This window comes from Capra hircus, chromosome 1, assembly GCF_001704415.2.
Source record: "Capra hircus breed San Clemente chromosome 1, ASM170441v1, whole genome shotgun sequence".
Classification (NCBI taxonomy): domain Eukaryota; kingdom Metazoa; phylum Chordata; class Mammalia; order Artiodactyla; family Bovidae; genus Capra; species Capra hircus.
This window is the reverse complement of record NC_030808.1, coordinates 70,422,340-70,435,444: the sequence shown is the minus strand read 5'-3', so window position 1 is coordinate 70,435,444 and position 13,105 is coordinate 70,422,340. Positions and strand designations below refer to the sequence as shown.

General features: G+C 40.3%; 1 protein-coding gene across 5 annotated transcripts in view; it reads left to right on the top strand.

The window, feature by feature from the left end:
• Nucleotides 1-13,105, top strand: part of TFRC (transferrin receptor) — a 147,185-nt gene that overhangs the window by 117,591 nt on the left and 16,489 nt on the right. For 3 of the 5 annotated variants that reach the window (XM_013963470.2, XM_013963472.2, XM_018046130.1), the window contains exons 2-6: nt 5,021-5,079; nt 5,618-5,828; nt 6,333-6,543; nt 8,873-9,022; nt 9,619-9,727. In XM_013963470.2, coding sequence (XP_013818924.1) covers nt 5,044-5,079; nt 5,618-5,828; nt 6,333-6,543; nt 8,873-9,022; nt 9,619-9,727 — 717 coding nt within the window. In that variant the 5' untranslated portion in view covers nt 5,021-5,043. Of the gene's footprint in view, nt 1-4,541; nt 4,616-5,020; nt 5,080-5,617; nt 5,829-6,332; nt 6,544-8,872; nt 9,023-9,618; nt 9,728-13,105 lie in introns of all 5 variants that reach the window. The other 2 variants (XM_018046135.1, XM_018046142.1) reach the window with 2 other exon arrangements.

The following is a 13,105-nucleotide window of genomic DNA, read 5'->3' as shown; positions in this document are numbered from 1 at the left end:
GTTTGTTTTGCTTTGGTTTTTTTCCTCAGGTTTGGATTATTGTTGTTCAGACAGTTGCTAAGTCATGTCTGACTCTTTGCCACTCCGTGGACTGCAGGACCCCAGGCTTCCCTGTCCTTCCTTCACCATCTCCTGGAGTTTACGCAAACCCATGTCCATTGAGTCGATGATGCCACCCAATCATCTCATCCTCTGTCACCCCCTTCTCCTGCCCCCAGTCTTTCCCAGCATCAGGGTCTTTTCCAAGTTGGCTCTTCGCATTGGGTGGCCAAAGTATTGAAGCTTCAGCGTCAGTCTTTCCAATGAACGTTCAGGGTTGACTTCCTTTAGGGTTGACTGTTTTTGTTGTTGTTTTTCTCAATTTTGGACTGTAATAGACTCAATATGTTACACAAAATCCAGAATTAAAAATTTTGTCGTTGATATGAAATGTTTTCCAAAAGTCTATATGTAGCATAGTACCATTCAACTTGTTTTTGATGGAATGTTCTTGTTAAGTAATGGTGGTGGTGAAACTAGCCTGTGCGGAAGACTGTTGGATAGCGAACAACTCAGCTAACTCTGCCCTAAAAGGAGTGGTATTTACTTGCCTTTGATTACGTTAGTGAAGTCGCTCAGTCGTGTCCGACTCTTATGGACTGTAGCCTACCAAGCTCCTCTGTCCATGGGATTTTCCAGGCAATAGTACTGGAGTGGATTGCCATTTCCTTCTCCAGGGGTTCTTCCCAACCCAGGGATCGAACCCGGGTCTCCCGCATTGTAGACAGACACTTTACCATCTGAGCCACCAGGGAAGTCCTTTGATTACGTAGCTATCTGTAATGAAGAAAGCTCCCAGTTCACCTTGAATCAGACAACAATTGAAAGCTCTTAAAAATGACTCTCTGAGGCCTTTTAGAACTCTTGTGTGTGTGCCCCTTCTGTCTGCTCTCTCAGATGACCACTACACAGACTGCAGGGACTTCAAGTGGTCCTGACCTTCAACTTGAGCAATCTTTTTCTCAGAAAGCTAAATAAGAATGAACATTTTGCTTTGTTTTCTTTTATTCCTTCCACTAATTTTTCATTTTAGGCTCATAAAGTTAGTCTCTTAAATAGTAAAAACCTTGACCAGCCGTCTCTTTATAAGGCATTCTGGGTATACACAAGTTATGTGTTCTAAGGGCCATGCAGTTTTGTAAGTTCCGGTAATCTTTTCATTTTCACCTGCAAATGCATAACTGTCTTGGGAAACTGTTTACAAAATGGGTATCTATAACCAATTACTTGACATCTTGGAGCTCTGCCAGGTAAAGGTTAAGGTTTTTCTACTTTTTAAAATTTCTTACCTATCCAAGCTTTGCCCAGTGTTTTCAGGATAAACCAAAATAGTAGCAAGGATGGGAAGATCCCACATCCAAGGTTTTCATTATATTCCTTTTCATATAATTTCCAAATTATATGAAACGTGAACCTCATGTACAATAAAGTTATCTTTACTTTGTTGATTACCACATAATTCCACATCAAATTTTGTGGGATAGAGGAATCAGTCAGAGAAGGCTTCATAGAGATGGCCCTTGAGCTGATCCAGGAAGAAATGGGTAGGACTTTAAGAACAAAGGAAGGATGTTAGTGGGTACAGGCGGGGGCTGGATTTTGTCTCATTCTGGAGAAGGTAGAGGGCAGTGCAGTTATTAGGTGGTGAAGGTCTCTAGAACAGAGCCTCAGAAGCAGACAGAGAAACTTCATTTATGTGAGCTCCAAGGACTTGAAACTGGCTTGTTTTCTAAATTGAAATGGGGTTGTCAGTATTAAAAAACACGTGTCTTATTTTTATTTCAGGTAAAGAGTAGTAGCTTTAAATATGTTTTCTATGTAGGTGAAAGTGTATTTTGGTACCTAATCCCACTACTATGTATATTTTGTACAGACCTATGATTTTAAGACATCCCAAAGTAGCATAAGACCTCAAGATAACTACCATATTAAAAAATTAAATAGAAAATTAATGCCGCATATCAAGAAAGTAGGAATAAGATGATATGAATTTGAAAGAAGCTTGAGACTGTAGTCTAGCTATTACCTTTGCCTGCCTCTGTCTTCTATCCCAAGGCTCAGTTTAAAACATTTCTTCCTTCCATTTCATGTTCAAAACATGTGGGGCTCTGATTTTGCTTACCTGAATTTTCATTAGTGTGAGAAACTGAATATTTTTCCCAGTTATCATTGAGAACACCAAAAATACACAAGATGCTAATGTAAGTAAAAATCGAGGTGATTTTGGGGTTGTCTTTTGTAATAGATTGTTAGCACTGATGATGACATCTTGAAATAAGCTAAGTAAGAGTTGTTTGGCTTATATATGTAGTCTTGTAACAGAACTACTTGTTCATAGGTTGGTATGAAAAGTTTTTCTCCCATGCTTTTAGAGCACATATTTGTTGCAGTTAGAAAAAACATTAAGGGATTCTTTTAAATAGAAAGCTTTACTAATGGGTGAAATTATTTTGAAAGAATCACTCAATTTTGTTATGGGTAAAACTTTAGGAAGAGCCTTTGTGGATATCATTTTAGATAGAATGAAATTGTGGATACAATTGTGTTCTTCACAGATGTGGGGTTAAATGATGGAGTTAAAATGAGAATTACCAAGGGTGTGGAGAAAAGGGAACACTCTTCCCCTGTTGGTGAGAATGTAAATTGATACAGCCACTATGGAAGACAGTATGGATATTCCTTAAAACACTAGGAATAAAACCACAATGTGACCCAACAATTCCACTCCCCAAATTGAAAAAGACACATGTGTCCCATTGTTCATTGCAACACCATTTACAGTAGCTAGAACATGGAAGCAACCTAGAGGTCCATGGACAGATGAATGGATAAAGAAGTTGTGGTACATATACACAATGGAATATTACTTAGCCATAAAAAGGAATGCATTTGAGTCAGTTCTAATGAGGTGAATGAACCTAGAACCTATTATACAGAGTGAAGTGAATCAGAAAGAGAAAGATAAATACTGTATTCTAACACATATATATGGAATGTAGAAGAATGGTATTGAAGAACTTATTTACAGGGCAGCAATGGAGAAACAGACATAGAGAATAACTTATGGACATGGGGAGAGGGTGAGATGTATGGGAAGAATAACATGGAAACTGACATTACCATATGTAAAATAGATAGCCAACAGGAATTTGCTGTATGGCTCAGGAAACTGAAACAGGGGCTCTGTATCAACCTAGAGGGGTGGGATGGGGTGGGAGATGGGACGGAGTTTCAAAACGGAGGGGGTATATGTATACCTATGGCTGATTCAAGTTGAGGTTCAATAAAAAATAAGTTAATTTAAAAAATGAGAATTACCTAGGTCATACTTTTTTCCTCCTCTGACTTGATTTCTTTAATGTTACAGTCTTAATTCTGTGTCTGGGGATTGAAATAGAAATAGTATGTCTGTTTGCTCAGTAAAAAATATACTTATATTTTAACTATGCAAAATCATGACATGTACTATTAACATCTGTTTCTTTAGGCTTGCACTCAATCTCCTTATTGTTTATTTACACCTTTTATTTAGATCACTTATTTGAATGTGTTGTCAGTCTTAAAATTCATTTAAAACTAGAAACCTTGAGGAGTGGCTGAGTCAGATGAATATTAAGCTGATAAGCTGTTTTTTCCTAGAAAAGGGTGATTAAAATTGGTTCAGGGTGTTCAGGGTGGAGCCTTCCAGTTCTGGCTCTAGTGATTGGGTTTATACAGTTGAGTGCAGTGATAGTGATAAGCTTTTTGTACCGGATGGGGTCAGATTGTGCTTCTAAGAGTATGAACTTTTGCTTATTGGCTCTGGCCTTTAAAGCCTGAGGATTAAAAATTGGTGTTTGTTGTCGCTGTTGTTGCTAATAGAGCTTGATAGGAGACTTTTCTAATGCCAGTTTGTATAGTCTCTTTGTTTTGCAATCTGCGTATGTATCACATCTTGCTTTTTGCTGTGTGGGTGTTAAATGTGCTATGAGTATGCTTTTAGAGGAAAAGCTTTAAAATAGTGTGACATAAATGTCTTTTTATACATCTCAACATATTTTCAAGCATCACGACGCACTCAAACCAAATTAATTAGAAAAATCTAGATTTCAGTTAATACCTGTGCTTGAACTTTGAAGACTCTTGGTTACAGAGGCATAGTTTGCTTTGGAAAAAGTTAAAAGTAATTTCTTAAATTTCTGGAGATGAGAACATGCTGTCTGTAAAACCAGTTTTATAGACAGTTGTTGGACCTCATTTTTAGGTGATCAGTTTTCGGCCTTGAACAAGTCGCTTAAGGGCTCAAATAATTGGCCTTTTCATCTGTAAAATAGCATACTCTGTGCTTTTCTTTTATCTATTCTTTTTGCATCAAAGGTTGATCAAATCATTTGTTAGAAATTGTTCATTTAATTAGAAGGATTGGGTTTTCTCTCCTTTTCTATTGGCATGTTTGTGTGGCATAACCAGTCTTTGGCTTAATTTTACTTTGGTTAGTTGTTGTTTTTTTTTTTTTTTTCCAGGTGCCAGTGTACTGTCTTTTGTATTTGCCCCTTTTCTTTGTCTAGTAAATTCAGTTAAAGTGAACTATTTGAAAGTAAGTGACAAACATCACAATACTTCATCCTTAAAATCGTTGGCATTAATCTCCCAGCAAGGACATACTCCTCCAAAAAATGCAATACCGTATCTAAATCTAATATTGATACAATACTGTTGTCTAGGATATAGTCTGTATTCAAATTTCTTACTTCTCCCAGTAACATCCTTCAAGTTGTCCTCAACCCACCTCATCCCTCCCTCAATTCAGTAGCTAATCAAGGATCACCCTAAATTTAGTTGTCATGTTAAACTATCTTGGTGAAAGATCCTTTCTAGAAAAGTGATAATATGTTTAAAAGTAAACTTGATATATAATACTTAATGGAAAGTCCTCACTAGTCTAATACAGTGGTATCTGTGTTAGATATCTCATCATGCTAATTCTCTGTTTTGTGTTTAGGCTCTTCTGTGTGGCAGCTCAAAATGATGGATCAAGCCAGATCAGCATTCTCTAACTTGGTATGATTTTAAGATGTATTTCTCTGTCACCAGTTTGCAAGAGTCTGAAGCGTATGAGGATGCTTTTCACCCAGTAAGCAAGAAAAAATACCCAAAGCTATCATCAGTTACTCATTTATGTTTGAAGTGGTGGTCTTGAGATGTAATAGATCTCACAAAGGAAGGTTATATTCAGTCTTGAGTAGAGTTAATTATGGAAAATCATGTAAGAAGTTTCAGGGCATAGTGAAGAGATAGTCAGGTAGTTCAGATAAACTAAAGAAAGCATTGGTCAAAATGTCTATCCGTAGACATGATAACAGAAATTCTGAATGAAAAGGCTGAATGAGATGAAGGCGAGTGTATGAACCAGCCCTCTTCTGCTGTTGACAGAACTGGGCACAGGAAAGTGTGCTAGCTTGAAAAGGGAACTTCTTTTTCCTTGAGAATGTACAGCAAATCATAGTAATGGCCCAATAACACCTGATCAAGCTTCCTTTAAATGTCTCAGTTCCCTTTCTTCTCCTTCATAATGCTTTCTTTCTTTTTTAAATCTCAGTTTGGTGGAGAACCATTGTCATATACCAGGTTTAGTCTGGCTCGGCAAGTAGATGGTGATAACAGTCATGTGGAGATGAAATTAGCTGCGGATGAAGAAGAAAATGTTGACAGTAACATGAGGGGTAACCAAACCAGTATCACAAAACCGAAAAGGTTAAATGGATATATCTGCTACGGGATCATTGCTGTAATCATCTTTTTCTTGATTGGTAAGAACAGCCATTCAAAACTTTAAAAATTCCTTGTCATCAACTCTAGGAAGTTTGTTCATCCAGCTCAGCGAACATTTATGTAGTGCATTGTGCAAGATACTAGGAATACAATGATGCCTAAGATTTTACACCTGCCTTTGAGGTTAGCTTGGTGGGAGAAGAGCAACACAGGAATCATTTCCGGGTAATGTGCAAATGTTACACTAGAAATTTGCACAGGTTATTTGTAGCATAGCTGCTGGACCTGAGGATTCACAGAAGGCTTCTGGGAAGAAAAGTTACCTTTGCTTTAAAAAGCTAACTGTTTAAAATGAAATTATTATATAACAGATTGAATGGTTTAAAATAGACAAAGCTGAGATGTATTATTTACTTTCAGATGCCTTATAGTTTAATTAATGCCAGCATTTTCAAGGGATAACTGAAAATATTAACAGTTCTTACCGGAACAGAGTATAAATGAAATTCTTTGAGTTCAGCTCTGAAACTTTTTATCCTTAGGATTTATGATTGGCTACTTGGGCTATTGTAAACGTGTGGAACCACAAGGTGATTGTGGGAAAGAGGCAGGAACACAGCCTTCATGCCCAGAGGAGACAGAAGCTTTCGAACCCGAAGAGCAGCTCCCTGGAGTGCCTCGCATATTCTGGGCAGACCTCAAATCAACGCTGTCAGACAGACTGGATGCCGTAGACTTTACCAGGGCCATCAAGTAAGCCTGAGCTGCTTCACAAGTTCAACCTCAGTGCCTAAACAAATACTATTAGGTGCCATGGAATAGAACAAGGGTGATAGTCTAGAGGAAAAGCTGTTTAGAATAGGTCAGACATTTTCAGTTAAAGGGTAGTCAAAGTGAAAGTGTTAGTTGCTCAGTTATGTCCATTCTTTGCGACCCCATGGGTTGTAGCCCACCAGGCTTCTCTGTCCGTGGAAGTCTCGAGGCAAGAATACTGGAGTGGGTAGCCATTCCTTTCTCCAGGGGATTTTCCCAAACCAGGGATCGAACTCAGGTCTCCCGCATTGCAGGCAGATTCTCCCCCGCTCACCCCCCGCCTTTTTTTTTTCAAAAGAGGAAATTCATAGGCTCTTGGTCTTTTTGTCATATGGTTCTTTGTAGACTGTTGCTTGCTGTCAGACTTTGTTCTTCTCTGATTTTCCATCTCATCCCCCTGTAAGTCATGCTGAGCCCTGCTCAGTTCAGTTGCTCAGTGTGTCTGACTCTTTGCGACCCCATGAATAGCAGCACGCCAGGCCTCCCTGTCCATCACCATCTCCCGGAGTTCACTTAGACTCACGTCCATCGAGTCCGTGATGCCATCCAGCCATCTTATCCTCGGTCGTCCCCTTCTCCTCCTGCCCCCAATCTCTCCCAGCATCAGAGTCCTTTCCAGTGAGTCAACTCTTCGCATGAGGTGGCCAAAGTACTGGAATTTCAGCTTCAGCATCATTCCTTCCAAAGAAATCCCAGGGCTGATCTCCTTCAGAATGGACTAGTTGGATCTCCTTGCAGTCCAAGGGACTCTCAAGGGTCTTCTCCAACACCACAGTTCAAAAGCATCAATTCTTCGGCGCTCAGCCTTCTTCACAGTCCAACTCTCACATCCGTACATGACCACTGGAAAAACCATAGCCTTGACTAGACGGACCTTAGTCGGCAAAGTAATGTCTCTGCTTTTGAATATACTGTCTAGGTTGGTCATAACTTTTCTTCCAAGTAGTAAGCGTATTTTAATTTCATGGCTGCAGTCACCATCTGCAGTGATTTTGGAGCCCCTCAAAATAAAGTCTGACACTATTTCTACTGTTTCCCCATCTATTTCCCATGAAGTGATGGGACCAGATGCCATGATCTTCGTTTTCTGAATGTTGAGCTTTAAGCCAACTTTTTCGCTCTCCTCTTTCACTTTCATCAAGAAGCTTTTTAGCTCCTCTTCACTTTCTGCCATAAGGGTGGTGTCATCTGCATATCTGAGGTTATTGATATTTCTCCCGGCAATCTTGATTCCAGCTTGTACTTCTTCCAGTCTGGCATTTCTCATGATGTACTCTGCATATAAGTTAAGTAAGCAGGGTGACAATATACAGCTTTGACGTACTCCTTTTCAGTTCTAACTGTTGCTTCCTGACCTGCATATAAATTTCTCAAGAGGCAGGTTAGGTGGTCTGGTATTCCCATCTCTTTCAGAATTTTCCACAGTTTATTGTGATCCACACAGTCCTGCCACTATGCATAAAGGGGTCCGCAGCTTTTTTCATCCTCTAGCTCAGGACTAACTGACAGCCCAAGTCTCAAGTATTTCTTGATTTCTTCTGGTTCTTACTCAACCCATACCCTAAGAAGTGTCCTTCAGGTTTCTGTCTTTAGACTTTTCTTTTTTTGGCTGCACTGGGTCTTCAATGCTGCGTGCACAGGCTTTCTTTGGTTGGAGTGAGTAAAGGCTGCTCATCTTTTACCTTTCGTTAACCCCAAATAGTTTCAATGGGACAATAATTCTTTTGGTCTTAAATGAGAAATCTTGGCATTTATACTTCTTCTGGTGAATATTTTTGTGTGTACTGTACACTAGGCATTATGGATAAAGTGATGGTGAGGCTATAGTCTCAGAAAAGATTATATAACTAATGTGATGTGTGTATTTACAAAGAGTCATGAGATATCAAAATGAAGAGGAGTTTTGCTTCTGGGATATTCAGAATGCTTCAAGAAGTGAAATTGAAGCTGTATGTCTTGAATTCACCAACAGTAACACTGTCTTTCATTTTGCTTACAGCAGATCTTATGGAAACTACTCATTCCCCTAAAACTGCCCTAAGCAGATATATAGGGATGAGACTTTACAGTAGATAAAGAGGTTTAATTTCTTCAAATATAGATGCCTTTTTTCCCCTCCTCTTCTAAGCTTGTCTCTATCTGGTTAATCCAGAATTTGGGGTCACAGTTGTTTTATTGAGTTATGCTTTTAAGGCAACTTGCTTGATACTTGAGTTCAGTGTTTAAGTTAAACTTTAGTTCATTTAACAGTGAGTTTTTTCCCCTCCAGGATGCTGAATGAAAATTCTTATGTCCCACGTGAGGCTGGATCTCAAAAAGATAGCAGTTTGGCTTTTTATATTGAAAGTCAATTACGTGACTATAAACTCGACAAAGTCTGGCATGATGAACATTTTGTTAAGATTCAGGTCAAAGGCAGGTATGTTGAAAGGTGGTAACCTCATTTTATAGAATTAGCTATTCTCAGGTGTGCTGATTATTGTCTGACTCTTTGTGACCCCATGGACTGTAGCCCACCAGGTTCCTCTGTCCATGGAATTCTCCAGGCAAGAATACTGGAGTGGGCAGCCACTCCTACTATCTTGCCGGATAGGATCTTCCCGACCTAGGGATCGAACCTGGGTCCCTGCATTCCAGGTGGCCTCGTTACCATCTGAGCCGCCAGGGGAGCCCTAATTATAGCAAAAATGAAGTCGATTTGTCGTGTCCGACTCTTTGCAACCCCATGGACTGTAGCCTACCAGGCTCCTCAGTCCATGGGATTTTTCTAGGCAAGAATACTGGAGTGGGTTGCCATTTCCTTCTCCAGGGGATCTTCCCGACCTAGGGATTGAACCCAGGTCTCCCACATTGTAGGCAGACGCTTTTACCATCTGAGCTACCAGGGAAGCCCCAATTATAGCAAAGACCTTCAAAATGAATGCATGTCAAATGCTAAATGTATTAAATTCATTTAATTTTTTCTCAAAGATGCCTTCGCTTCATTTTCCCTTAACCTTTTTTTTTTTCTCGCAGTTCTCAAAACTCGGTGTCTATAGTGAGTACAAGTGGTGACGGCAGTCAGGCATACTCAGTGGAGAATCCTGAGGGTTACGTGGCATATAGTAAGGCTGCGACAGTTACTGTGAGTAAGGCAAAGCCATGCATGAAACTTTTTCCCCTGTTGAATAGCTCGCAAACTCATTGTCTTTCCTGTTCTTAGTATAAGTTTACTTGTAAAATGTAGCTGGTCATGGGATATTTTTGTTCTCATCCCTCCTATGCCACAGTTAAAATCCCGAGTCCTCAGCTTGGTCGGCAAGGCCCTAAGTAATTCTACTGCACTGCTCTTCACTCACTCTGCTGTGGCCACTCTCACCTCCCTGCTGTTCCTCAAACACTCTGACTCAAACATGCTCCCACCTCAAGGCCTTTATAGATCGCTTTTCCCTTTGTCTGTCCCACTCCTCCCTTAAATATCAGCATGGCTTCTTCCCTCCCATTGCACTGGAGTCTCTTCTCCAGCATTTCCTCCCTAGGGAATTCTTCTTTGATTATCTTATCAAAAATGTCCTTCCTCCAGTCCCTTCTCCTTACCCTGTAAGTACAGAGCCTGACATTATTCACTTGTTTCCACACTAGAATGTAAGCTACGCAAAGGGCTAGGGGTTAGTTTCATTTTCTGCTATGTCACAGAGCCTCGGACAGTGCCTGACACATGCTAGTATTTACTGAATGAATTCATGTATCAGATTCACCCTTATGTGGAGGCAGATATAAATAACCATCTTGGCTGGAGTCTAATGTTAGTTTGATGCTTTAATGCTTGATCTTTAAAAATTTAGGCAACTTTGGCCAAACTACTATAGAAGTTGAAAAACAGCTAGCTAGATCTATCTAGGTGTTTTAGGTTAAAAACCACATATTTATATGCCAGAGTCTTATCTGAAGACTGTCTTCTGAGCCAAATGAAGTTTCATGGTTATTCTCTGTCTTCCTGGTTGCCTGTGCTATATCACTTTAACTGGCCACCCACAAGCCAGTGTTTTGGAGGTAGGTAGTGATAGTTTACGGTGAACAATGGCGGATTCCTGATCTCTGAAGAAGATTTAGCTTTGGGACCAGGGACCAGGCTTGATCACTCAAGACCTTTTGTGTGGCAGAAGTTTTATGACAGTAAAAAAGGACAGACGAAGCTACTGACATAGACATCAGAAGAGGACAGAGCGTCCCCACTCACTAGTGGTATCAAGGCCTTATATATGTTTACCAGACCCACTCCCACAGCATGCATCTTAAATTAACAAGGTTAGAACTAACAATAGAGAGGTCTTACCTGACCCATTCTCATAACATAAGTCTTAATATAACAAGATAACCGAGATACAGAGCTTAAGGAAAAACATAGCCTTGAGCAAGATGAGCTTTGTTGTGTAATCATTCAGTTTAGTTCAGTTCAGTCGCGCAGTCCTGTCCCTCTCTTTGTGACCCCATGAATTGCAGCACGCCAGGCCTCCCTGTCCATCACCGACTCCCGGAGTTCACTCAAACTCACGTTCATCGAGTCGGTGATGCCATCCAGCCATCTCATCCTCTGTCGTCCCCTTGTCCTCCTGCCCCCAATCCCTCCCAGCATCAGAGTGTTTTCCAGTGAGTCAACTCTTCTCATGAGGTGGCCAGAGTATTGGAGTTTCAGCTTTAGCATCATTCCTTCCAAAGAACACCCAGGGCTGAACACCATCTCCTTTAGGATGGACTGGTTGGATCTCCTTGCAGTCCAAGGAACTCTCAAGAATCTTCTCCAACACCACAGTTCAAAAGCATCAATTCTTCGGTGCTCAGCTTTCTTCACAGTCCAACTCTCACATCCACACATGACCACTGGAAGAACCACAGCCTTGACTAGATGGACCTACGTTGGCAAAATGATGTCTCTGCTTTTCAATATGCTGTCTAGGTTGGTCATAACTTTCCTTCCAAGGAGTAAGTGTCTTTTAATTTCATGGCTGCAGTCACCATCTGCAGTGATTTTCAAGCCCCCCCAAATAAAGTCTGACACTGTTTCCACTGTTTCCCCATCTATTTGCCATGATCTTCATTTTCTCAATGTTGAGCTTTAAGCCAACTTTTTCACTCTCCTCTTTCACTTTCATCAAGAGGCTTTTTAGTTCTTCTTCACTTTCTGCCATAAGGGTGGTGTCATCTGCATATCTGAGGTTATTGATATTTCTCCCAGCAATCTTGATTCCAGCTTGTGCTTCTTCCAGCCCAGTGTTTCTCATGATGTACTCTGCATATAAGTTAAATAAGCAGGGTGACAATATACAGCCTTGACATACTCCTTTTCCTATTTGGAACCAGTCTGTTGTTCCATGTCCAGTTCTAACTGTTGCTTCCTGACCTGCATGTAGGTTTCTCAAGAGGCTGGTCAGGTGGTCTGGTATTCCCGTCTCTTTCAGAATTTTCCACAGTTTATTGTGTAATCATTAGCTCTGGGAAAAACATTTTATGTGACTAAGACTAAGGAATGTAGAAAAAGTTTGTCCTCCTCAAGAGACCCCCTGGGTGCCCTGGATGCCTTATCAACCTACATAAGAATTAACTCTCTCAGTACGTAGTTCTGTTAAAGAATGTGGAGAGGATTGGTTCACCTGAATGCTATCTGTGTTTAGATATTTGGTTGTTAATGTCAGTTTATTCATCTGAACTCTGATAGAATTTAGGAGTATTATGATGACAACTTATATAAACATCTAAAAGTTGATCTCTGCAAGTTTATTTTATTCTAAAACAACTTTTGGATGGATTTATTATCACAACTTTCAGTTAATTCTTATGTCCTCAGTTATCTGCAGTTCAAGTGTAGGAACATTATGTAATTGGTTCTGCCTTGGCTAGTCTACAGTGTTTTTATTGATAGATATCGGTTTGCTTAAGCATATTTTATTATCCTTTGTCTTTCCTGAAAATATCTGAAGCAATGTAAATTAACATAAACAGTCAATGTTAATTAAATGAAAGGTATCATAAGGTAATGAAAGATATGAATATTTAGTTCAGTTCAGTCACTCAGTCGTGTCCGACTCTTTGTGACCGTGTGAACTGCAGCACGCCAGGCCTCCCTGTCCATCACCAACTCCCAGAGTCCACCCAAACCTATGTCCATTGAGTCAGTGATGCCATCCAACCATCTCATCCTCTGTCGTCCCCTTCTCCTCCTGCCCTCAATCTCTCCCAGCATCAGGGTCTTTTCCAGTGAGTCAGCTCTTCACATCAGGTGGCCAAAATATTGGAGTTTCATCTTCAACATCAGTCCTTCCAATGAACACCCAGGACTGATCTCATTTAGGATGGACTAGTTGGATCTCCTTGCAGTCCAAGGGCCTCTCAAGAGTTTTCTCCAACACCACAGTTCAAAAACATCAATTCTTCGGCCCCAGCTTTCTTCACAGTCCAACTCTCACATCCGTACGTGACCACTGGAAAAACCATAGCCTTGACTAGATGGACCTTTGTTGACAAA